General features: G+C 45.0%; 3 protein-coding genes and 1 long non-coding RNA gene across 4 annotated transcripts in view; 3 read left to right on the plus strand and 1 right to left on the minus strand.

Moving 5' to 3' along the window:
- LOC309358653 (T-lymphocyte surface antigen Ly-9-like) overlaps window positions 1-26,944 on the plus strand; it is a 261,266-nt gene that overhangs the window by 72,191 nt on the left and 162,131 nt on the right. The window lies entirely within an intron of this gene.
- On the plus strand, window positions 1,314-5,615 carry LOC309359222 (uncharacterized protein). Its single transcript, XM_081892689.1, has 2 exons — window positions 1,314-1,425; window positions 4,522-5,615. Exons 1-2 carry the CDS (start codon window positions 1,363-1,365, stop codon window positions 4,969-4,971), a joined length of 513 nt encoding a protein of 170 aa, XP_081748815.1. The 5' UTR covers window positions 1,314-1,362; the 3' UTR covers window positions 4,972-5,615.
- On the minus strand, window positions 9,091-12,024 carry LOC309358655 (uncharacterized protein). Its single transcript, XM_081892026.1, has 2 exons — window positions 11,870-12,024; window positions 9,091-10,042 (listed from the first exon to the last, which is right to left on the minus strand). The coding sequence occupies exon 2, from the start codon at window positions 10,019-10,021 to the stop codon at window positions 9,500-9,502; it is 522 nt and encodes a 173-aa protein (XP_081748152.1). The 5' UTR covers window positions 10,022-10,042; window positions 11,870-12,024; the 3' UTR covers window positions 9,091-9,499.
- Window positions 22,946-26,024, plus strand: LOC309359174. Its single transcript, XR_014163761.1, has 2 exons — window positions 22,946-23,117; window positions 25,167-26,024. It is a non-coding gene; the product is annotated as an uncharacterized lncRNA (long non-coding RNA).

Raw genomic sequence — 26,944 nt, forward strand, 5'->3', positions numbered from 1 at the left:
CCTCTGTCTCTGTTTGGCTTTCTGCTCTGTGACATGCAGGAAATGCCTGGTTCTAGGGTTCTAGGGTAAGGTCTAACACAGTGTCCAGAGAAAGCATGTGATTTGGCTGCTGTACTGTTTCTAAGACATCTGACTCCTGTCTCTGTTCAAGGCTAGTGCACTTGCTACCCCTTCTCCTGTTCTTCACCATACATTATTTCCCAGCTCCTTTCTTCTTCTGAGGTTCGACCTGTCTCAGACCTTCTCTGGAAGCCTCTTGAGGTGGCAGTCTCCACTAGTCCTCCTCACCTGCCCAGTCCCTGACACAGGTGGGATTCTTTCTGGGTCTGCACCTGCCAAGTTTTAAGCTGTCATTCAGTGGTCTCCCTTAGGAGATTGTGGATTCTCCTTCCTTGGAGGTTTTTAAGCAGAGGTTGGATGGCCATCTGCCATGAATGTTTTGGTTGAGCTTCCTGCATTGCAGAGGGTCGGACAAGACGACCCTTCCAACTCTACAAGTCTGTGATGTAAATGGGATCAGAAGTCATGATGATAGAATCCAGCAGGGCCATCTAATGAAGATGAATGTTGGAAGATACAGAGAAAACACAAGAAACACAGCTCACGGGGAATTTGGTTCCACAGGAGGCAGCGATAGCCGCCAACCTGGATTGCTTTAAAAGAGGTTCGACAAATCCATGGAAGCTAAGTCTACTGGTCATGATGACTAGATTCTACCTCCACGGTTGGAGGCAATATGCCCCTGAATGCTAGTTTCTGGGGTTCACAAGTGGGGAGAACACTGTTGCTTGTGGGCTTCCCATGGACATCTGGTTGGTCACTGTGAGAAACAGGATGTTGGACAAACTAGGCGTTTGATCTGATTCATCAGAGTTCCATTATGGACTCCCAGAAAAGATGTTTGTCTTGAGTTTCACATAACAGATAGCCCATTTGTGCTGTCGTGCAAAAAATTATGCACACTCCAAATCCAGGATGCGGACAATGGTTTTGGTTCCCAGAAGATGTGGGCCGCATAGCCAGTTTGACTTGTAACCTTTTTGCCAGAGGCCAGGATGGATGCCGCACTTTTACGGGAACATCCAAACCTTGATCATTTAAAAACAGAGAGATAAGCATGGTATAATAGAGGGAAAGAAATAGGTTAGGGTGGAACTAAAATGAGCAAAGGTGGCAAAAACAAAAATCCCCACCGCATAATAATTTGTAACGTACCATTATTTAATGCATAGGGGTTTAAGATTAAACATGCAGATAACATTTTCAGGAAACAACTAGTTGTGAAATAATTAAATCCTCAGGCACAGATCATGTATCACACCCATTAGAATTCCTCTGGAAGGATATAAAAGGCACCATGACATGTTCAACAGCATCCCTGAGCTCTCCACTACTTCTCTTCATTTCAGCACCCTCAAGATTCAGGTGAGTCCATTCACATTCTTTCTATCAGTGGCTGTGATACATTCTATGTTCTATGAATTGGGTTCTGTTCTCTGAAGGTCAAAGCAGTCCACCCAGGCTGGGGAAACCTTCGGCTCTCCGAATGTTAGGGGCATAGCAAGCTGCCCTATACTGAGTGAGACCATCTATTTTGATATCATCTGCACTGTCAGTGGCTAGCCAGGATTTCAGGCAAGGGTCTTTTTGTGGGTCAAACCCAGCCTCATATAATCAACATGCTCAACTCTAATGCATGAAGGGGTTAAGGCCATAGAGTAAGCTGCCCTGCCAGGCTTAGCTAGGTCACACACCCTCATCTTGGAAGAAAAGTCTCTGGGCACACAGCTCAAACGGTGTGCCTTTAGCAAGTCATCTTTGTGTTTCTATACAAATAATTTAGAAACTCTTACCATTTTTGAAACTCATTTGCACTGCCTGCAATTTTTTTGCTGCTGTATGGAAAAGCACGGCTCTGACCTTTTGAAGGGCTTGTAAGTAAAGCATTTTAAACCTACAAAACATGTGGTCTCTTTCTATATTAAGGGAAGTGAATTTTTTTTTTGGGGGGGGGGGGGGGAAAGAACTTAGAAGGGGATATTTTAAAGCTCCAACAGCCTTTATTTCCACGCTTTACTTTGCTTCATGTTTTCTGATTTTAAATCTCTGCTGGGGCTTTCTCACTAAATAGTACCTGTCCCTAAACCTGGAACTAAGCATCCAGGGAATTCTCATTTTATTCTTTACCCAAATTTACTGCTTTTATTATATACTTGTTGTTATTTACTGTGCCGTTTTAAACTGTTTTTAGCTTATTTATTATATTGCGAGCATTGCCTTGCAACATATATGTGGAAGGTGATGTTGTTCTTGTGATTTATTTTAATGCATCCATTCCCCCCCCCCCCCAATTCTTGTCTATTTCATTGTACGTTAGATCTACTGGGTTGTAGACAACATTAATTCTGCTCAGAGTAGTCCGACTGAAATTAATGACCATATTAGGAGTATGGAGAGCTAAAGAAAAGAAATTAATCAACACGACTAACTTAGATGCAGTAATTTCAACGGCTCTGCTCTGAGTAGAATTCTGTTGGATACGTACTATTGCAGTTCATACTGGGAGCTTTGTTTAGGGGGTGGAAAACAATTACCACACATACACACAAAAAATCAGGGGTGACTTGATCCATCATCAGCCTCAAGCATTTTGTCTCTTCTTCCCCAAGGACCACCAAATTTGGTGACAGAGGCAAAAATAAAACCAATTTCAAGCAGACACAGAGTTGGTGTTGGACAAAACCAAATGCCCTGATGAGGATAGAGTCCTCAATTACTTGATGGGGAACAAGGGATTGTTAATGTTGTCCTTGGGAAAAGAAGGAAGGTGTGTGTGCGTGCGTGCAGAAACTAGCTGTTGAAGAAAACAAGACGTCGGCCTCAATTTAGGGATAAATATCTGCCAATACCACCTTATTTCAAAGCAATATTGCTAGACCACCCAAGTGCACTCCCACAGCACTCTGCCCTAGGCAGATTTCAGACAAGCATAGCTTGTACTCTGCATTCCATGAGCATATTTCTAGATAAGGAATTAACCAGTGGCATTTCCTAGAGAGAGAAAACAAGCAGCTGTCAGCAGCACTGCAGCTTCGAGGGTTACAGGTTTATCAGAACTTCTTATTCTTCTTGTTGTATACACATTTAACCATCTCCCTCCCATAGTCACTTGTGAGTATTTCAAGTTAGATTTGAGGTCTTGGAGGCTTTAGTAATAATAATAATAATAATTTATTATTTTTATCACACCCATCTGGCTGGGTCTCCCCAGCCACCCTGGGTGGATTCCAACAAAATATTAAAATACAGTGGTCTGTTAAACATTAAAAGCTTCCCTAAACAGGGCTGCCTTCAGATGTCTTCTAAAAGACAGATCGTTGTTTATTTCCTTGACATCTGGTGGGAGGGCGTTCCACAGGGCAGGCGCCTCCACTGAGAAGGCCCTCTGCCTGGTTCCCTGTAACTTCGCTTCTCGCAGGGAGGGAACCGCCAGAAGGCCCTCAGAGCTGGACCTCAGTGTCCAGGCAGAACGATCGGGGTGGAGACACTCCTTCAGGTATACTGGACCGAGGCCATTAAGGGCTTTAAAGGTCAGCACCAACACTTTGAATTGTGCTCAGAAACGTACTGGGAGCCAATGCAGATCTTTCAAGAAGGTTTAGCTTCTATGCAAAAATCTCTACCTGCAAAAAATGTAAGGATTACAATTTCAATTCAGTACAAGAAAGTATTTGTTGAAGGAGCCCATGGTTAAACTATGGAACTCACTCTGACAAGCGGCAATGGTGACCACTGACCTAGATAACCTTAAAATAGGATTAGACAAATCCTGTTTTACGGCTTTTTGATGATTACAAGCCATGGTAGCTATGATCTGCCTTCAATGTTGGAGGCAGCAAAGCTTCTAGATGCCAGTTGCTAGAAACCAGGAGAGAGGAGAGGGCTGCTCCCTGCTGGTTTCCTACAGAGGCATTTGAGTGGAAAAAGTGAGGGCAGGATGCTGGACTAGTTGGGTCATTGGCCTAATCCAGCAGGCTCTTCTCATGTTCTTATAACTGAGCCCCCACCTCCAAACAGCTTTTCTTTCAACCCAAATCACTGACCAGAGATCCGTCAGTTCAAGAATCCCAGAACCATACAATCCGTCTTCATAGTGTACCACCTTGGGTGGCAGGAAGGTGAGTAACTCAGTTTTATAATTAAATAATAATAATACTTTAATAATAATAATTTATTATTTATACCCCGCCCATCTGGCTGGGTTTCCCCAGCCACTCTGGGTGGCTTCCAACAAAACACTAAAATACAATAACCTATTAAACATTAAAAACTTCCCTAAACAGGGCTGCCTTCAGGTGTCTTCTAAAAGTCTGGTAGTTGTTTTTCTCTTTGACATCTACTAATAATAATTTAAATGAGTAAATATCCATGTTTGCCATATATAGACTTACTCTAAATTATGTCTTGATTCCCCAAATGGGCATCTGCTTAATATGGGCCTTTCTCAACATGTCCTTTCAGATTCACCTCCCGTGCCAAAACATGTCTTGCTGCATCCCATCTTGTGGCCCATCCTGCGCCATCCCATCTTGCGCCTCAAAACCTGTCATTGGTCTCGGACGGTGTGGTATCGGCTCTGGATATGGGGGCATTGGCTATGGAAGCCTTGGAGGGGGTGGCGCAGTCTCAGCCAGCAGCCTCGGGGTGCTGTCTGGAGTCCACCCCTCGTGCCTCAACCAAATCCCACCATCTGAAGTGGTGATCCAACCACCTCAGGTCGTTGTGACCATCCCTGGACCCATCCTGTCTGCCAGCTGTGAGCCCGTGGCAGTCGGAGGCTACAGCCCATGTGCTTCTGGAGGTTATGGAGGTTACGGAGGTTACGGATTAGGTTACGGAGGGGGCTATGGACGCCTTGGGAGCATCTGTGGACCAAGACGTAGACAAAGCATCTGCAAGTACCCCTGCTAAACCCAAGCTCAGCCATGATGGTCTGAACAACCAGGAACTGTAACGACAAAGAAGAATCCATGCCTGAATCCATAGTGTTTCAGGTGTTGTGCATACCTGGCTGAGGTTCAAGGTGTTCTTCACCTGTGAGAACAAAGCCCAGGTATCTCTCTCTTGCTCTCTGCTCTTTCATCCTGTAACACAGTGGTGGATAACCTTGCTGCTTCTTTCAGTGTGGGGGCTGCATTCACCCTTGTCCAACCCCACCTTAGGGTGGGAGGGCTCCATGCCCATGGTGTTTGTGGCAACACCCCTGCTTACACATAGACACATTCATTGACACACACAGGATACAAACATACAAAGGACACACAAACATGGGGCACACAGAGTGACCTAACTCCAGCGTCCAAATGTTTGTGTTTGTGGAATCCTGGGGACAGGGGTTACAACTTGTCCTTGAATGGGTGTCTGCCACCCCTGCTAGAATATATTTCTACAACTTGCTTGCACTCACTAGAGCCAGAGGATCAAAGCACAGCACATCAATTTATTTCTCCTTCTGCTTGATCACTGTTCTTGTTCTTGTTGTATAAATTACTGTTGGAACATGTATCCTTTTGCTTTCCCTGTTTACTATTAAAGCTTTTGCAGCATCATAATAATCACTCCTGTATCTTTTTTTTTTTTTAAAAAAGCAATGATTCCCTCCACTCCACCAAAAACAACAATGGGGTAGAGGGAAGAGTAGGAAAGAAACAAAGAAAGTCAGGTGTCTGGCCCACGATGTGGGATTTCAAAATAGAAGTGTCCCATTGCCACAAAGGAGTGCACAAATTCCCAATTCTGCCAACGTTCATGTGGAAATGTTCTAAAGCCATAGAGCTTCCTTGGATTGGAGCAACCCATAGTGGAGTTCAGATATCCTGGCAAATGGTCCTCACATGCAGGGGCCTCCTCATTCGCCAGGAAGAATGATCTGATACCTCTGTTACTCAAACTGTGAGCAGTGCCCTGTCAAGTAGATCTGCCCCAAATCGCAAGGGTCACATGAAGAGCAGTGGCCATATAGAAGGTAGAGAACCACAAATACTATTGAACGACGCAAACTGATGCTTCCAAACATGCTTGCAGATCAGAATGCAACTCCTAGTCAGTGTGCGCATCCTTTGGATTCTGCAACACAGAAAGTGCTTACACATTGCATATATATTTGGTAAATATGGAAAGAAAGTAGGTATTTTACCATATGAAGTATAGTGAAATGATTTGGAGATGTTTATGTTATGCAAAAGGTGGGTACCCCAGGCATGCTTTTTAAGTGTGGAGTTTCTGTACATTCTTTCAAAAACTCCACAGGAAAAGCTAGACCAATAATTGAAGTGCCAGTAAAACTGAAACAGAACAATTAAAGGCAGTACAGACCATCCCTACCCACAAGCCTTGTTCCACTTCCCTCTTGCATGTGGGTGGTGATAAACTTCTTTGCATGAGGCGTTAAGCCCGGAAAGACTAGACCCAGCTATGGACCTGTCCTTCAGAAATGCTGAGCACCTGAGCTTCTGACCGAAGACTGTCAAAGCTGAGGGTCCTCAACACCAGTCAAGACCTGATGGATCTATGATTTACTCTGTGTCAAGTTTAGCCAACACGGTGGACTACAATTCCCATCACTGGCCCTGCTGGCTTTGGCTGATGGGAGCTGTAGTCCAACAATATTTGGAGGGGAGGAAGAATGACCTTGGCCCTTCATATCCTACGGAGTGGGGTCTTACAGGTGGTACCTTGGTGGGAGCTACAAAAGCATTTGCCAGTCAAAACAAAAACATGGTTGGCTTCTGTGATATGCTGGACTAGGTGGGCCACTGGTTTGATCCATCTGACTCTTCTTAAATTTATTTGCTGTGTTTTACCTCTACTGTTGGAAGCAGGATCTCTCTGAATAACAATTTCTGGGGAATATGGAAAGAAAGATTTGCTGCTGCATTCAGGCCCTACTTGTGGCCTCTGCAGTAGCATCTGAGTGGCCACTGTGAAAACAGGAAACTGGACTGGAAGGGCTATTGGCCTGATGCAGCATTTCCTATGTTCCTATTATAGCTAAGTTCAACTGTCACTCTGAGAAGCAGTGGCAAATCAGAGCTGGCAGTACTGGACTGGATGGACCAATCACCAGTCAAAGGCAGCTTCCTATATTCTTGTTTCAAGAGCTCACAGCTTAGGAGTAGAATGCATTTTTCTGCATGTAGGAGATCCCTGGTCGAGATCCCTGGTCCAACTCCTGGGATCTCTGGTTCAAAATAAAATAAAATAAAGGATTTTAGGTAATGGGAAAGAAAAAGGTACCCAGTCCAATTAAGCAGAACTGGACTAGCATGGATCAGACCTGGAATTATTAAATTCTAGTTCTGACTTCTAGAAATTGGAATCTGAGACAGTTAAGATGAAAGGCCTGTTCACATGTTACACTGAACACAGACACAAGCTGTCTCTACATGTGTACAATAGTATGAAAGAGTGTAAATTGTTGAACAGGTCAATGAATTGTGTACGCGGAGACTGTGCACCCATTGTATATTGCATGTGAATAACTTATGAATGTACAGCTCATCTTGGTGCATACTTGCTTAGTTGTTTAGTCATGTCCAACTCTTCGTGACCCCCTGGACTAGAGCACACCAGGCACTCCTGTCTTCCACTGCCTCCCACAGCTTGGTCAAACTCATGTTCGCATACAGAGGTACACAAATTGTACACTTGTTGAAGGTTACATGTGAGTAACATAGAAGGGTGAAACTCAACTAGCTGTGTACAGAGGTGCACCGGTGGTACACTAGTTGAATGCAACCAGCATTGTTTATCTTTCTATAAGCCAGTCTGAGGTGGTGGTGGTGTTGTTTTTGCAATCAAACGTTGTACGCATTTTATTCAATAAAATAATAAATAAGATAATAGCAGACAGGTGTACAGCTCACCTAGTTGGGTACAGAGGTTCACAGCCCTCGCTGAATGCAAAGTGTAACTACTAAGATGTAAAACCTGTACTCAAGTATCGTAAGTGTTCCTCAAGTTGAACGTGCACCTTCTGCTTCAGGTGAGATTCCTCTGTTGTTCCAGGGAAGCAGCCAAGCAAGTTTAAGGATGTGTGGGCTGTGGAGAATAGCTTGTGTGGGCTGGAGGAGTACTTTGTTTAACTTGAGTGAATTAAGGAAAAAAAGAACTGTCTTTCTTAAAAGTCTGCTGAAGGATTAAATGATCTGGAAAGATAATGTGTAACATGCTCAGGGATTAGGACGTGGGAAGACGAGAAGGGGAGAAATGGAATCCAGAGTCCTCTTCAGGCAACTGTGAGAATAGGAATGTGGAACATGGGCCTTTTCATTGGCTAATGGCAGAGGCATGCGGTAGTGGATTGGCCAGGGCTGGTGTAAGCAAATATTAGGAGTCTCTGTTTCTTTTACTTGTCTGATCTAGAAGGCAGAAACTCCGCCCATCTCCAGCCCTTGGTTGCAGTGACTTTTAAAGCAGATTCAGTCAATGGAGGGGTTTTGTGCTACCTGCCAATCCTAGGGGGTTGATCTTGAGCATCACCACAATGCTTGTAGAGCCAAGAGAGTCTTCAATAGGCTCAGAGTCTAACTTTTTTCCTTACACCAGCAGCTCGTTTTCTCAAGCGCTTGACTACTGCAATTCATTCTATGTGGGGACAACCCCTGGAGGCTATATGGAACTTTAAAATGACAGTACCTAAACCCCGGGTGGCGCTGTGGGTTCAACCACAGAGCTTAGGACTTGCTGATCAGAAGGTCGGCAGTTTGAATCCCCGTGACGGGGTGAGCTCCCGTTGCTCGGTCCCTGCTCCTGCCAACCTAGCAGTTCAAAAGCACACCAGTGCAAGTAGATAAATAGGTAGTGCTCTGGCAGGAAGGTTAACGGCGTTTCTGTGCGCTGCTCTGGTTTGCCAGAAGCGGCTTAGTCATGCCAGCCACATGACCCGGAAGCTGTACGCCGGCTCCCTTGGCCAATAAAGCGAGATGAGTCGGTCACAACTGGACCTAATAGTCAGGGGTCCCTTTACCTTTACCTTAACCCCCCTCCCCCCCCCCCAGGAAAGAGAAAGCATTCCAGGACAACAAAGACTGTGCTGCAACAAAAGCTTTAATGGAGCAGGAGAAAGAGCGATACGGGTGGGAGGAGATGTTTGTATTGCAACAGCATCGAATATAGTTTTACATGACACAACTAGCATGTGGTGAAGTACATTCTGTCCTGCCTTCCTTTAGGGAAGGTTTCCTGCATCTAGCACAAAAAGCAAGCAGAGGGGGTGAAAAATAAATACCAGAGACAATGCAACGTATCTCAGTAAAAGTGCAATGTGTGAATGTCATGGTACAGATTTCAGAGGCAGGGAGCAACTCACGGCTTCTGCTTGAAACTGCAGCAGCTCAGCACTTGTGAAAGCTCAGGTCCTTAAATTCAGTTGCCGGTTTCGGTCACGGTTGTCAGATTTCCAGGTTGCCCCAGATCCTGATGGATTATCTATTTGAGTTTAGCAGGGATACCCGCAGATGCTTTGCCTGCGCTTTGACCCATAGCAGGATTTGCCCAGGTGCCCACCTACAGAGCCCCCCAGTCCGTAGCGGGAGGAACCGTAGCCGTAGCCTCCAGAACCACCATACCCATATCCGCCGCCATAGCCACCACCATATCCATAGCCGCTAGCACACGGGGAATAGCCGGAGATGGCCAACGGCTGGCAGCTGGAGGACAGGATGGGTCCTGGGATGGTCAACACAATTGGAGCTGGCTGGACCGTCACTTCGGACGGTGGGATCTGGCTCATACAGGACTGGGGGACACCGGGGACGATGCCAAGGCTGCCGGATGACATAGCGCCGCCGCCGCCATAGCTGACGATGCCACCGCTGATGCCACCACCAATGCCACCGCCGATGCTACCAATGCCACCGCCGATGCCACCGCCAATGCCACCGCCAATGCCACATTGTCCAATACCATGGGAAGGCCTGCTACATGGGATGGAACACGATGACTGAGAGAAGAAAGACATGTCTGAAGAATATAGGTGAGCCTGGGGAATAACAGCAAGGAGAAAAGCAATTCATTAATTCGGAAGGAGGTGCAGAAAGGCCACGTAGCGTGGAGCAGGGAAGGGTGAATCCACCACTTTTAAGTTTCTCACTTTTCCAATATAAATTCTAGTCCTCCCCAATTTCGCTGGAAGTTGTAGGCTATTTATTTATTTATGGCTGGCAAATCTTTAGCCTGACCCAACAAGGCAATTATTATGTTATCCACTCTTCTAGTATGGAAATTACATCCTACATTAACTATGACCATTTATCTCTACACAGCGATGTTATCTCGGAAAAATAAACAAGAGCATTAAAAAAAAAATATTTTAATCATCAAAGCAACGATCTTTGGTTTCGAAAGCTTAGGAGGTGAGCCAGAATAGTTAATGAGTAAGCACACACAATCTTAATTCTGAGACCTCAAGGGCAAAATTCTTAACTGATGTAAAACAACAGGCTGGTATGGAACATCTATTCACTCACACCAGGCGTGGCTTTGAGCTTCTTTGTCAAGAGATGGTAACACAGGAGCAAATTAACTCTCTCTCTCTCTCTCTCTCTCTCTCTCTCTCTCTCGTGTGTGTGCGTGAGAGAGAGAGAGAGAGAGAGAGAGAGAGAGAGAGAGAGATCAAGTTCAATCTTCTCACTAGACCAGATTTAATTTTTGAATAAAGTTTTGTTGTTGTTCATCTCCAACCCACAAGAAATCTACAAACCTCCCAATAAAAAAAGCAACAAATCACAACCACCTGATTATTATTATTTTTTTAAAAAATTGAAACAATTTGGGATTCTTGTTATGGAGATAAGGAATGAGTTATGCCCATTGAGTCTCCCCTGAGTAGTATTAATATTGCATACAGCCTACTGGGTCTATCTTAGCATGGTTTCTTCCAGTTGATTGACTGACTATGTTCCAAGGGCTCGGCATCTGTCATCTGAGAACTCTTTGAACTGGGGTGGGGTGAGTGGATTTCTTCTGGGACCTTCAACAGGCTCTATCGCTCAACTAAAAGCTATCCCTTAACTTATTACTGGACTGCAGGCATGGAGAACTTGTGGCCCTCCATATGTTGGTCTCTAACTCTCATCCTTCCTGTCAATTGTCCATATGTTGGCTGGGGGCTGTTTGGAGTTCTAGTCTAACAATATCTGGAGGGCTACAGGTTCCTCATCCCTGGCATATGGACTCTCTCTCTCTCTCTCTCTCTCTCTCTCTCTCTCTCTCTCTCTCTCTCTCTCTCTCTCTCCTTTCTATCTATATCTATCATCTATGTATCTAGCATCTATCTATCTATATTCTGAACTGAGCAAAGCTTTCTTTCCCTCTCTCATAATTCTTTGCAGGTTCTCACCCCGTCAGGAACCTTCAAATCCCTCTCAGAACTTCACTTCAAGCAACATTCAGTGGCAGCTTAAGAACCTAAGAAGAACTCTGCTGATGGATCAGGCCAAAGGCTCATCTAGTCCAGCTTCCTGTTCTCACATTGACCACCCAGAAGGCAACCGCCCTCTCCCCACTCACAGTCCCCAGAAATGGCTTTTCAGAGGCATATTGCCACCAACAGTAGAGGTAGAACATTGCCGTCATAGCTGGTAGCTGCTGATAGCTACATTCGCCATGGATTTACCTAAATCCAAAAAGAACATAAGGACAGCCCTGGTGGATCAGGCCAAAAGTGGCCCATCTAGCAGCACCTGTGTGCAAGAGCAGTTCTCCCCACTTGCCTTTCCCAGCACTCAGAGGCTTGCTTCCTCCAAGGCAGAACTTGAGAGAGATAGAGAGAGACAGACGGGGAGACTCTCAAGAATGTTCCTCTTACCCGGTTCTCTAGAGTGCAGAAATGAAGAGATGCGCTTGAGAGTTGCTGCTGAAGAGACTGTGGAGAAGCCAGGCCTTTTATACCTTTTTTCCAAGGCGCAGGCCACAGGATGCGAGGCGTACCGCCTTCCACTTTGAGATTTAATTATTTCTCAACAAGCATTTGATCTATTATCTCTATCTTTGCCCCAATTAATTGGACATATTTATTTTTTGCTTATTATGAAGTATGAGTCGTTCGCCTTCCTGGTATATCATAATCTCTCTCACTCGCTCTTCTTAAACTCCACCCTACATTTTATTTGTCATTTGCCCTTGGTAAAATTCCCATGACTAAAAAACAAAACAAAAACCCTAGTAAATAGGGCAGCAGTGTATCCCCACCCTTGTTGAGAGAGAGGCAAGTTGAATCAACTTGGTGGCATCTATCTGAACTGGATCTAAAACACATGTCCAAGCGGGAATGTCAACACCAGATTATGTCTTAGGCAACCATTTCTTTATTGGGCTAACTTCATATTCAGCAGGAAAGTGATGGGCAATAGGAGTTTCCTCACCTTCCAGACCCATCACTGGCAGAGGAGAGACGGGGAAGAAATTAGATTCATCTCTCAGTTAATGGTAAACCAACCTAATCCACACTTTCCAAAAACAGTGTATGAACCAAGACACAGATGTCCTTTGAAACAGTCATTGACTGTTAACAATGAAGATTTGATTCCATTAGAAACTTGCATTTCTTTAGGTTTTGCAATGCAAGTCCACAGCCAAGTAATGTGTACCAAAATGCATATATCTGCGGGAAGTGTGAAAATAGGAAGCATGTATCAGCGGATTGAGCATACAATAATGCACTATGGCTGAGAAATTCGCTTTGCAAATAATATATACATATTAGGGGAAAGTGTGTCCAATCAATGTGTACATTATGAGGAATGTGCAGAAAAAATATGGCTGATGAACTTTCATGATAACTTTCAAAAGGAAAAAATAATAATTGCAAACCAATGCAGAAATGTGGAGAATTGAACTTAAGGCTAGGAAAGATGAAAAACAAGGAGAAAGCAAAATTGACTGATTTGCCCATCCCTAAAGCAGCTCCTTGGGCAGAGCAGCTGTTACTAGCAACAAAACTGCCAACAAAGTTAAGGTGCAATCTTAAGTATGGAAAGCCAATTTAATTTACACTGGTTTAAGCTGAGCTGCTATAAAGTATGCTAGATACAAACACCATTTAGGAATGGGGATATTGCTGACTGAGCTGGCCTAACCCTATCAGAGGGGAAGCAAGACTTCGAAACAGAGTTTGGCTTACACCACCATTTTTGCCATGTATGTGGGAGTTCGAGTCCAGTAACAATTGTCAAGATACAGTGCTGTTCATACCACTTGGGTTACAGACCCAGGCAAAAGTATTATCAAAGCACTTCTGACTCCCATACTGCAGATTGGTCACCTATATCTTAGGATGGTCTTCCCTAATCTGGACTTTAGATGTTGTTGAACTCGCAATGCCCATCAGCCTTCACTGGCATGGTCAATGGTGATGGAAAGGTGTGGTCCAGTAACGTTTGAAGGACCACAGTTTCTCCATCCCTAACATGGCCAATATGGAAGAAGACAGACCAGTGTTCTGGTGTGATATGAGACACCTTCTTTTGCTTAAGAATAGGCAGATATATAAATTCAATAAATGAAAATGAAATGAGATAGCTAAGTGGTAAAGAAACAGCTTTGTACTCAGTCATCCTTGATTTCAATCCCCAGCACCTCTGGGTAGGTGCTGGAATGACCCCTTCTCAAAACATTGGAGACCCTCTGCCAGTCAGTGAATACGAAGGTAGATCTGACTTGTCATAAGGCAGATTCTTATGTTTCTGTTGAAAGCAACCCTAGTTAAGCAGGAGAACAGCCACAGCCAATATCATCAGTGGTCAGAGAGAGTGCGAGTTGTAGACTGTGGAAGGCATCAAGCTAGGGAAGGTTGGTCTAGAGTGGGAAGCCTTTGACCCTCCAGAGGTTTTGGAAATCCACCATCCTTGATGATTGGCCATGCTGATCTGCTGAGCCTGGCAGAGTCTAACAACACCTGGAAGGTCATGAGGACCGCAATCTTCCTTGAGCAGGGGAACAACCATCACTCAGTATAGCATCTAGATCAAGGGAAGTAATAGTGTCACTGTATTCTGCTCTGGTCAGACCTCACCTGGAGTACTGTGTCCAGTTCTGGGCACCACAGTTCAAGAAGGACACTGACAAACTGGAACGTGTCCAGAGGAGGGCAACCAAAATGGTCAAAGGCCTGGAAACGATGCCTTATGAGGAACGGCTAAGGGAGCTGGGCATGTTTAGCCTGGAGAAGAGGAGGTTAAGGGGTGATATGATAGCCATGTTCAAATATATAAAAGGATGTCACATAGAGAAGGGAGAAAGGTTGTTTTCTGCTGCTCCAGAGAAGCGGACACGGAGCAATGGATCCAAACTACAAGAAAGAAGATTCCACCTAAACATTAGGAAGAACTTCCTGACAGTAAGAGCTGTTTGACAGTGGAATTTGCTGCCAAGGAGTGTGGTGGAGTCTCCTTCTTTGGAGATCTTTAAGCAGAGGCTTGACAACCATATGTCAGGAGTGCTCTGATGGTGTTTCCTGCTTGGCAGGGGGTTGGACTCGATGGCCCTTGTGGTCTCTTCCAACTCTATGATTCTATGATTCAGTGACAGAACAGCTCTTTGGCATGCAGGATGTCCCAAGTTCAACCATCAACATCTCCAGCTAGGGCAAAGGTAAACTCCCTGCCTGAAACCTCAGAGAGCCACTGCGCATCAGTGTGGACATTGCTGAGCAAGATAGAGCAAAGATGCACTATTGGGCCTTTGGTCAAGGATCAGGGAGAGTAGGACTCTAACAGTGCTGGAAGGGCACCAAGGTGGCAACCACTGAACAATTTATATATTTTTTTAGAATATGAGAAGGGAAACTGAGCAAGGGCACTGTCAAATAACTGGCTCATTGTAAAAGCATTGCCAAGGTTTCAACTATCCATGTCATAGCCTCCCCATAGGTAGGTATGACTGGCTGGAGGTCTCACACTGACATCTTGTGTGTTTACATAGTTGATATTAGGGAGCTATACCTTGACAAAATGATCATGTTTAAGTTGTCTGCTAACAACCCTTCTGTGTTGGTTTAAATCAGGCATAGGCAAACTCGGCCCTCCAGATGTTTTGGGGCTACACTTCCCATAATCCTTGACCATTGCTCCTATTATCTAGGGAAGATGGGAGTTGTAGTCCCAAAAACATCTGGAGGGCCAAGTTTGCCTTTGCCTGGTTTAAATGCCTGGAAAGAGCCAGATCCCAAATGTTCCCTTGTCATCCTTTCAGAGATGGACCTTTGGGGCTCTTTCCAATGGAAGGTGATATCTAAGTGGGCTGTGGTAAACAGCATGGCAGTTCGGTCTAAAAGGGCCAGAGTAGGACAGGGTTTCAACGACTGACCAATAATATTAGAAACGACATTTTAAAAAAATAAAAAATAAAATCTGATCTTAGGGAGAGAACCACTTCTTGCTCAAATCTTTTGGTCACCCATGAAACGTATCATAAATCCCAATGGGCCGGTCATACCTGATCAGCCTCTGCTCCACATCACTGTATGCAGGTCAGTTGTGTCAGAAATTATGGAGGTGAGGAAACCGACACGGAGCTGTTTTCGAAAACAGGAGGCCTTAATTCATGGAACTCTTCGTTCCACCCAACGCCATGTGGGGAAAAGTCATTATCAGCCCACAAAAACCACTGGACTACCACCTGTTTACAACACAGGCCGCTTCTACAAAAGTTTCTAGAAGCGTTTCCTAACTCTCTTTCAATTTAATTCAAATCTCTTTGGATGCCACCACAGTGAATTATTTGCTGCGATCGTGAGATAGATCTGGAATGTCTTAAGCAGGCATTCCCCCCCCCCTCGTCAAAGAAAATTTTATTGCTATTCATTAGTGGGGTGTTGAATTTAAAATCATTCCATTAGAAGTAATCATAATATTGCAGGCATGGAAAGAAGAAAAGAACTGCCATCCGACTAATTAAAGGGTTCGCAAAGCCGTCTGAAATCCTCTCGGTAACAGGAGGTTGAAAAATTGCAGCCTCCGCCCCACCTCTGGCTGTTGTTCCCATTAATATCTCAGAATCATCCAAGGCTCAGCAAGATGAAGTCATAAAGGGAGTTTGTTGGCAGGAGGGGGGGGGGGAAATATTGTGAAACGTTGTGCAGTGAACCCAGAAACGAGGCATTGCAACATTAAGACATTCATTTTTGAGGAAGCTGACGAACATGAAAGGACTCCGAAGAATTGGTAGGTAGACACAGGGCTTTTTTCAGGCTGGAACTCACCAGAAATCAGTTCCAGCACCTCTCAGGTGGGTGTCATTATAAGAGGACAAGGGTGAGTTCCTGCACCTCTTTTTCTAGAAAAATAGCACTGGGTACACAGATACCCTGTCCAGTGGTACCTGAATTAAGTACTTAATTCATTCTGGAGGTCTGTTCTTAACCTGAAACTATTCTTAACCTGAAGCACCACTTTAGCTAATGGGGCCTCCTGCTGCCGCCGGATCAAGATTTCTGTTCTCATCCTGAAGCAAAGTTCTTAACCTGAGGTACTATTTCTGGGTTAGCAGAGTCTGTATCCTGAAGCGTATTTAACCTGAAGCATATGTAACCCGAGGTACCACTGTATATTTTCACGTGATCTAGCAAGGGTGCAGGAACATTACAACTCCCATCAGTCCTCCCATCAGTCTGCTATGGCAGTGGTACATTACTCCAGGCTTAGTCGTAATTGTTGATTTGTTGTATATACACTGTAATGTCTTGGAGATATTTATACAAATAAAAACAACAATCTTGAAGACTTGCTTTGTGGATCTAACATTCAATACTTGCCATGATCACATCACCACATCTTTTTAAAATATTTATATATTTTATAAAGAAAATCACTAACCTTCTTTGTCCCTCCTGGAAAGAAGCCAAGTTTTAAAAAGGGATTGGGGGTGCTTAAAATCTGCTCTTGGTAAAATAGTTTCTAACAGTATGAAATATGAAAAAGAGGGAGCGGGAGAAACAGAGACAGAGACAGAGTGAATCAAGCAAACAGAAGGACAAGTCTTGCTGAAGAAGAATCAGCATGGCTTCTGCCAACGTGAGTCCTATCTCATAAATGTTTCTGAATTCTTTGAGAATGTCAAGAAACATATGGATAGAGGGTGATTCTGAAGATACTGTGTACTTAGACTGTGTGCTTTTGACAAGAACCCCACCCCTCAGTAAATGTAGCAGTCATGGAATGAGAGGACCTGCTGTCTTATGGTAAAAATAATGGGAAGCAGAGAGATTAGAAATAAATGGACAGTGCCAGAAAGTGGAATCCCCAAAGGTTCTATGGGGTGCCTCAATGATTTTATTTTTTTGAAACTGACCCCTAAGGAAAGACTGAGACCACTGTAGGTGAGGGTATTTCTGAAGCACCTTCCCAACAGGTAGTTGCTGGCATCAGGTCTACCAGGGTGACCAAAGCTAAGTCTAAGGTGGCTTGAAATGGGTCTAGATAATCCATTTCATCCAAGATTCCCTGAAACTGAGGTCCCTCCACAGATTCCAACTTTTGTCCCCAGATCCCAACTTTTCAACTTAATCTGTTTGATTTGCGAATTACAATAAGCCATTTTAGTTAAGAATGACACCTTCCCTGAATACAATCTGTAAATGGTGCCAGAGACCAAACCTCAAATATTCTGAATGGAAACTGTGTGTGCTCTACTCCTGAGCAGTGTGCTCCCCTCTTCCAATTAATATATACAAATAAACATGAGAAGTTTCCTCACACTAAGCCAGACCATCGGTGAACTATTTCAACTGCCACCAGCTATTTGCGTTGTTATTGGCATAAGAGCTTTTTGAGTTCTTAGCCTCAGGCAGCAAAATGTCTTGTGCTGCTTCTGAATCTAAGAACAGGATAGTGCAAACATTACCACTACCCCTAATTCCATGCATGGAAGGTGGCTGGACTGGAAGCTGAGACTTATTTTATCCCATGCAATGTGGAAACAATGTTTCTAGCAACAGGTGAGTAGCACGCTAGTTTCCAGCCCTGGAAGGCAGCACCATAGTTTAGCAGGTGCAGAACAGATCTGTAGCATACATAGCTCTGGCTTCCAACACAAGGGGTCTTAGGGAGCTCTAGAGGAAAGGTTGGGAGTGGGGGACTGCCACTGCTGCCCTCCAGTATTATTTGCCTCAGGCAATTATCTCGTTCATGATAGGTACAGTCCTGCTTAGGTTGAGGTCAGGGATGGCTGGTGCCCTTTGAGGGTGGAGAGGTGGAAAGCAGGAATACTAGTAATAGGTGACACCAGACAGTCAACAATAGCTTTTAGCTTTGTCTCCATTCTCCTCCCTGCTTGAGACTAAGGAAGAGGAAGACTGGCAGGCAGGGCTAAGTAATCAATTGGTTCTAAGTAAAAAGACAGCATCTTAAAAAGCTGAGACATCACCATGCTGACAAAGGTCCATATAGTTAAAGCTATGGTTTTCCCAGTAGTGATCTATGGAAGTGAGAGCTGGACCATAAAGAAGGCTGATCGTCGAAGAATGGATGCTTTTGAATTATGGTGCTGGAGGAGACTCTTGAGAGTCCCATGGACTGCAAGAAGATCAAATGTATCCATTCTGAAGGAAATCAGCCCTGAGTGCTCACTGGAAGGATAGATCCTGAAGCTGAGGCTCCAAGACTTTGGCCACCTCATGAGAAGAGAAGACTCCCTGGAAAAGACTCTGATGTTGGGAAAGATGGAGGGCAGAAGGAGAAGGGGACGACAAAGGACGAGATGGTGGGACAGTGTTCTTGAAGTTACCAACATGAGATTGAACAAACTGTGGGAGGCAGTGGAAGACAGGAGTGCCTGGCGTGCTCTGGTCCAGGGGGTCACGAAGACTCGGACATGATTAAACGACTAAAAAACAACAACAAATGGCAGGCAGACTGAGACTGGTGGGGAAGTGTCCTCTCCAGGGTTTCAGGGAGGCGTCTTCCCTAGCCATGAAGATGTCAGGGTCTGAACCTGGGACCTGTTAACAGGGTATCCTGGGAGGAGTGGCTCCTGTCTGATGCCCCGATGGAAGCAAAGACCATACTTCTTCTCCAAAGGGGACCAATTGGGGGATGCTCTGATTTGACGTAGGTCATAGGGGGTCATTTCCCCCCACTGGCTTCACCCTTAGTAACACTCCCAGTGGTCGGGCAGGAGTGACACACACAGTTGCTTACCACAATGCCTATGACTAAGTCTTCACATCTGTAACCAATAAAGTTGTGGCCGAACCAATATGCCATGTGTTGTCTAGTTACTTGCACCTTAGGAAACAGGGTGAAGCCTGGAGGGCCACGTTTGCACACACCCTTCTCCTGAGGTTCCCTGTCCTGGCTTGCAGAAAAGCCCAGCTGAAAATGCCTCGGGGTTTTCAATAAGTGCAGGAACCCAGAAAGGTTGTAAAGTGCAGATCACCAGTGATATGATTTTAGCTATCCATTCATTCATTCATTCATTCATTCATTCATCTGTTGAATTTATATCCTGCCCTTCCTTCCAAAGGAGCCCAGAGTTTCAAGCAGTCTGTGATAAAACCATAAAAAATACATCTTATTCGTGGTATGGAAAAAGTGGATCTAGAAAACAATGTCTCAATTTCTCATAACACTAGAACTTGTCAACATCCAATGAAGCTGAATGTTGATTGGGACAGGCAAAAGAGAGTACTTCAAACGTCATTTAGTTATACTATGCAACTCACATCTGCTGGAGGAAGCGATGGTCACCGACCTAGAGGGCTTCAAAAGAGCGTTGGAACCATTCATGATGGGCAAGGCAATGGTTTGCTTGCTAGCCATGATGGCTATAGTTTGCCTCCATGGTCAAAGGCATTAATGCTTCTGAATATGAGTTGCTGGAAACCACAGAAGGGGAGTAATAATAATAATTTATTATTTATACCCTGCCCATCTGGTTTGGTTTCCCCAGCCACTCTGGGCGGCTCCCAACAGAATATCAACAACACAATAAAGCATGAAACAATAAAACCCTCCCTGAACAGGGCTGCCTCCAGATGTCTTCTAAAAGTCAGATAGTTGTTTATTTCCATCTGATAGGAGTGTGTTCCACAGGGAGGCTGCCACTACCACTACCGAGAAGGTCCTCTGCCTGGTTCCCTGTAACTTCACTTCTCACAGTGAGGGAACAGGCAGAAGACCCTCAGAGGTAGACCTCAGTGTCTGGGCTGAACAATGGGGGTGGAGACGCTCCTTCAGGTATATTGGACTGAGTCTGAGTGTGTTCTTATGCTCAAATCCTGCTTGCAGGTTTCCCATAGAGGCATATGGTGGCCACTCTAAGAACAAGATGGCGGACCAGATGGGTCACTGGCCTAGGCCAGTAAGTTCTTCTTAAAAATGATATTAATATGGATGCAGACCGGGAAGCACCTCTGCTCAAAGGTCTTGTTGGAAGAGGAAGGTCTTCAACAGGTGACAAAAATAACAACGTGGAAGACACTTGTCTAATATTCAAGGGGGAGGACATCCAAAGGGTAGCTGCCAACACAAGGAAGGCCCTGTTTTTTACATTGTGTGTAACAGAACTCCTGATAAGAGAGACTGCTGAAATCAAAAGAGAGAGAAATCTAATTCCAGTCACAGATTCTTGAGTTAGCCTCTGTGGGCTTGATAGGAGAGCTGAAAATAATGTCAATATATTTCACACTTGGCAACCCAAGTGTATACTCAATTATGACCAAACTAAGCCGCATAGAGCACAATATACAGTAGGAGGCTTTCTTTTGGTCAGTATTGAATATACACCTCCAGAGTTAACAGTAAATACATTACTTTTGGTAAATGAGACACCATAGCTGCTGGAGGGCTGTGAGAATTTGGGTCTTGGACTTTTTAGACTTGTCTACCCATGAACTATCTGAAACCCAATGGGCACTTGGGTTGCCAGATGTCATTTTCTTTTCCAGCTCTCTTACCCTACTATGGAGATATGTTCCTATGGGGAGCTATTAGGCTTTGGAAAAGTTCCACAACAGCCTTGCTGGAACACAAACATGTGGAACACCAATCCATGGCAGTGCTAACTTTTATTGGTTTGCCTTCAGCCCAGCAAACATGGGAAATGGAGAGGTCCCTGGTTCTGAAATTATCCAGAAATTATCTGAATTAGCCAGACTATTTCCATCAGACATGAAGGAAAGTAGTATCATACAACTGGTTGCTTCCTAATAAGAGTGGAGAGTTCAGCTCTCCTTGCAGAACTGACATAAAAAATAATACTACAGCAATCATCAGTGTGCACATTCCAGATTGCCAGACAGAATAACCTCCCTTACCTCCACCTCAGAGCCAATTTTGGGGCTGCAGGGGGAGAGAAATGGGGGAACCCCATTGCGCTAGCTGAAGTCCTTGTGTGGGCTACCACCAGTGGGACTTATTCATTGTATCCAGCCCAAGGGTTGCAACCCTCATTTTTCTTCCCACTGACTTCTGAGCCATGCCTTTAACTGCCATTAATTGGTTTTTCATGTGCTTAACATTTTTGTTATGACAAGGGTTGGTTTCAGATCCAAGACTGGTTTCAGAGCCTTGCCTCCTACACTGCTTCCTTAGAGTCAACGGGGTGGGAGGAGGGGTGAGAGCAGTAATGGGTATGCATGGCACTGAAAACTGAGGGCAAGGAATGCGGACATTCCCTACCCAAGATTCTCCCTTATGAAAGAGGTTACAACCTTTGAAGCTCTTTATATATATATATACCCGAGGACACCAAAACCTGCATTCCTGTACCCGTGAAAATCTACGAAAGCAAATATATATATATATATATATATAAAGCAAGTAAGTGGGACATAACTTATGGGTGGTGCAGAGAAAGTGAATAGAGAGAAGTTCTTCTTTCCTCTTCCATGTATGGGGCTATCCAATGAAGCTAAATGTTGGAAGATTCAGAACAGATAAAATAACACACTTCTTCACACAGCACAGTTGAATCCATGGAACTTGATAGCGCCACAATGTATTGATGACCACCAACCTCGATGGCTTCCAAAGAGGACTGGACAAATTCATGGAGGGCAAAAAGCTTACGAGTAGTCATAGTGGCTAAGCTCTACCTCCACTGTTGCAGTATGCCTCTGAATACCAGTTGCCGAAAATAGGTGGGGAGATTACTTTAGTGCCCATGTTCTGTTTGTGGTCTTCCTAAGGCCATCAGGTTGGCCATTGTGAGCACAGGATGCTAGACTAGATGAACTTCATCAAGTGGGGCTCCTCATATGCTCTTGTGGGGGAGGGCTCTGGTGTCCTTGCCCTGCATGTGGGTTTCCTGGAGGAATCTGATTGGCCAATGTGAGAATAGGTTGATGGGCTGTGGTGCTCTATGGTCTATGTTATGAGAACTAGATGGGCCTTTGGCTTCATCCAACAGGACTCTTCTAATGTTGAGGCCTCAATGAGATCCTACCTCTTCCACTTTCTGTTGCTGCAGTGTACCAATTCCCTTATTTCCTGTTCCTTATTTGGTTGCAAGAGACGTTCTGAGTTGCACATTGTTTGACAAGAGAGGGCATCATGGCTCACATGGTTTCAAACGTTGGGTCTCGTGAATGCATCTCAGGTTTCAGGGCCAAGGAAGACCCCTCAGCCCAAGACTAAGGTGCTTCCTGTTAGGCAGAGCAGACAATTATTGGGCTGATGGACCATTGACCTGACTCAGTAGAAGGCAATTAACCTCTGCAATTTTCTTGGGGAGATTAATGCTGACTGTCTGGTTAAAAGAGAAGAGAGAGAAGGAAGCGCTAGATCTAAATGACAGGGCTGTGGGTAATCATTGGTGGAACCTCAATTAAATCCAAGGCAATTTCACAAAAGATGAGACAGATAAATTCAAAGGTGGAATGTGCGGTTTTCAGATGGCTGATGGAGGCCTGGAATCCAGAACACAACAAAGCAATTTGGGATTTCTGGCTCTCAACTGCTCATATCATCCCAGATTAATTAAGCCCTCAGGCAAAGATGGGTGTCTCTCTTTCCAGTTCAGGGCCCAAACATGAAACTGTATAAAAGGGACAGGGGAGCCCCGGACTTTTCAGATCGCTCCTTTCCTCTCTACATCCAAACGAAACTTCTTCTAACCAGGTAAGACTGATAATCTATTCATTTCTTTGTTTATTATACTTATGTTTGAGAAATTGACTCCCAACGTAGGAATCGGCCTTATACCAAGTTGGACCGTTGGTCTACCTGGCTAAGTATTGTCTACACTGACTGACAGTGGCTCTCCAGCGTTACTGGCAGGGGATCTACACCAACCCTTACTGGAGATGCTGGGGCTTGAACCCGGGTCTTCTACATGCAGAGCAGATGTTCTACCCACTGAGCTATGGCCCTTCCTCTGCTGCTTCCAACTTGTAACAAGCAGCCATGGTGCAATATATTTAGGGATTATTGGGTGTGTGTATAGCAGTCTCCTTAGGCTCTGGCTGTTGATGATACAGTACAGCTCTTGACTCAACCTTTCAAAAGGTGTGGTGGCCGAAGGAGCTTCGGTTGCACTCATAGCCTGGTTGAGAGTCAATATCTTAATGCACCAAAGTGGCTCTTCCATTTGTCTTGACGAGGAACTCTTTATTATATATCTACTTACCTCTAATAACCCCATCAATGTCCAGGGAAATGAGGTTTCCAGGCTAAATTTTAACACAAGAGGTTGCAATGGTCACCAGGATGGATGCCTTTAACAAGGGACTAGAGAAATTCATGGAGGATGAGACTACAAGCCACGAGGGCTTTGTTCTACCTCCATTTTAGGAGGCAGTATGTTTGTGAAGAGCAGAGGATTCTGGGAATCACAAGTGGGGAGGGTTGCTGTTACTTGTCCTGTTTGTGGGCTTCCCATTGTGGTATCTGGTTGGCCAATAGTTCTAGTTACAGGCAAGTAGCCGTGTTGGTCTGCCATAGTCAAAACAAAACAAAACAAAATAATTCCTTCCAGTAGCACCTTAAAGGTAAAGGGACCCCTGACCATTAGATCCAGTCGTGGCTGACTCTGGGGTTGTGGCGCCGAGGAAGCTGGTGTACAGCTTCCAGGTCATGTGGCCAGCATGACTAAACTGCTTCTGGTGAACCAGAGCAGCGCACAGAAACACCGTTTACCTTCCTGCCAGAAGGTACCTATTTATCTACTTGCACTTTGACGTGCTTTCGAACTGCTAGGTTGGCAGGAGCTGGGACCGAGCAATGGGAGCTCACTCCATCGTGGGGACTCAAACAGCCGACCTTCTGATCAGCAAGTCCTAAGCTCTGTGGTTTAACCCACAGCGCCACCCGCATCCCATAGTAGCACCTTAGAGACCAAGTAAGTTAGTTATTGGCATGAGCTTTTGTGTGCATGCACACTTCTTCAAAAATAGAACACCCTTGCTTTCAAGCTTAAAATCTCAAAGACATGGCACAAGAAGGAAGGGATGAGGAAGGCAGAGGGGGAAAGCAAACCCACTGTTTCTTAGGTAAAGGACCTTCACTTTGGTAAAAAGAAGGGAAGCACTACAACAGCTCCTTCTTTGGCTAACGGACAGGGCCAAGATGGTCTTCCCTTGCTGTGATGCTCTTGCTGGGAGGCTCCTCAGCTCTGTCTCCTAGAACAACTGCCACTTGGAGATGAGGAGCCTTTCTCCTGACCCTTTCTTCTTCAGCTTCAGATAAGCCTAGCTGGATCAGGCCAAAGGCCCACCAAACATCCTCTTCTCACAGTGGCCAACTTGTAGGAAACCCGCAAGTAGGACGCAGACACAAGAACAACTCTACCCTTCTGTGGTTTCCAGTAACTGGTATTCAGAAGTATTACTGCCCTCTGACCATGGAGGGCAGAGGAAAGCCACTGTGACTAGTAGATGTTGATAGCCTCATCCTTCATGAATCTGGACAATCCACTTTTAAAGTCATCCAAGATGGTAGCCATCCCAGCCTCCTGCGGGAGCAGGTTCCATAGTACAACTCTGCGCTGTGTGAAGGACTTTCTTTTATCTGATCTGAATCTTCCAACATTCAGACTCATTAGATGTCCACAAGTGCTAGTGTTAGGAGAAAACATGTTCCTTATGCCCCCCACCCACCCCACAAATCCACAATTTATTCCAGACCAAATTTTCTAATCCATTAATATTTATCCTTCCTGTTGTTCTACAGCCAACTTCCAAAACACAGCCATGCATTCTAAAAGTCAATCCTGTGCTGTCCCATCAATTGGCCTTGGACATTGTGGATACGGCGGTGGATACGGCGGTGGATATGGCATCGGAGGTGGCATCATCGGAGGTGGTGGCATGGGAGGTGGCATCATCGGAGGTGGTGGCTTCGGTGGCGGCGTATCATCCAGCAGCCTTGGCATAGTCCCCGGGGCCAATGTTTCCTGCATGAGCCAAATTCCACCATCAGAAGTGGTGATCCAGCCAGCTCCAGTTGTATTGACCATCCCAGGAGCCATCCTCACCTCAAGCGAGCCAATATCCGTGGGAGGTCACAGTCCATGTGCTTCCGGTTATGGCTACGGGTCTTCTGGTTATGGCTATGGGTCTTCTGGTTATGGCTATGGGTCTTCTGGTTATGGCTATGGCTGTGGGATGGGTTCCTCTTCTGGAGGTTACCTCGGTGGTGGCTACAGAGGTGGCCAGTCATCCAAGGGTTACCCCTGCTAAGCCATTGTGAGAAGACCAGGACTATCCAGAAATCGCCAACCCACCAGTACGGACTCTGTAGCCAAGTTTATGGGTCTGGGCTTCAACTAATGTTGAGCTCCAGACTTATGAATGGTTCTCCATGTATGTGAAAGATGAAAGCCCTGTTATGTATTCTTTCCTCCCATCTATTTACTTTCCTTAAGTGTATATTCCCTTTTCCACATTGCTCTCCAACTACATAAGGACCAAAGGTCCATCCTACATCTACACGTCTCACTTCTGAGAGATTATTCTCTTGTTGCATAGCTTGGTTGTATGTTTTCTTGATACTCTTCATTTTCTAATAAAGCTTCCTTTGCATCATAAACCGGCTTCTTGCTGTTCTTGTTTGGTAATAATAATAATAATAATAATAATAATAATAATAATAATAATAAGTTTGACCAAACTGCGGGAGGCAGTGGAAGACAGGAGTGCAACTAAACGACTAAACGACAACAGATTGATCAGGTCAACATCAGGTAGGGAACCCCTTGTTTATGAGGACTGATGCTACTACGGGTGCAAGCAGGAATCAACTTACAAGTCCCTACAGTAGCCTTTCTCAAGCTGTAGATCCCCAGATGTTGTTGGACTACAACTCCCAGATGACAAAAAAGTCACCAAGCAATGAGTGAAGTGACTGTCCCAGACCACAGCAGTTCATTAATAGAATGATAGAGTTGTAGAGTTGGAAGGTTCCCCAAGGTTCATCTAGTCCACCTTTTCTCAAGCTGTGGGTCCCCAGATGTTGTTGAACTACAACTCCCATCACTCCTAGCTAGCAAGGCCAGAGCTCAGGGATGATGGGAATTGTAGCCCAACAACATCTGGGGACCCACAGCTTGAGACAAAAAGAATGATGGAGAGTTAAATGAGGCAATTGCTCAAAATGTTGATGCCTTTGGAGAGGTTCCTTTATGGCGGAGAAAGTTAAGAGATAACAAGATCAAGAGAGCTGAGTAGGCAGCAAAGGAGGCAGATGCGGTGACAGGGGAGTTTTGAAGTGGTTTTTGTGAAATCAGGGAGACACAGCTTAGAAAACCACCCTGCCACATTCCACAATAACAACTGCAGAGAGGAATTTTGCACCAGGTTCCCAGCCGTGTCATAAAGTCAATCTAGGAGCATATCAGAAGGTTGGCTATCACTTGAAGCCCCTGACGGATCCTGATGTATTTCGTCCTCTACCTCCGGGGTGTCAGTTATTAATCTATGGACCCTGGTGACATTTGCTAAGGCAATGGG

This window comes from Podarcis melisellensis (assembly GCF_964234715.1).
Source record: "Podarcis melisellensis genome assembly, chromosome: 16".
Taxonomy (NCBI): domain Eukaryota; kingdom Metazoa; phylum Chordata; class Lepidosauria; order Squamata; family Lacertidae; genus Podarcis; species Podarcis melisellensis.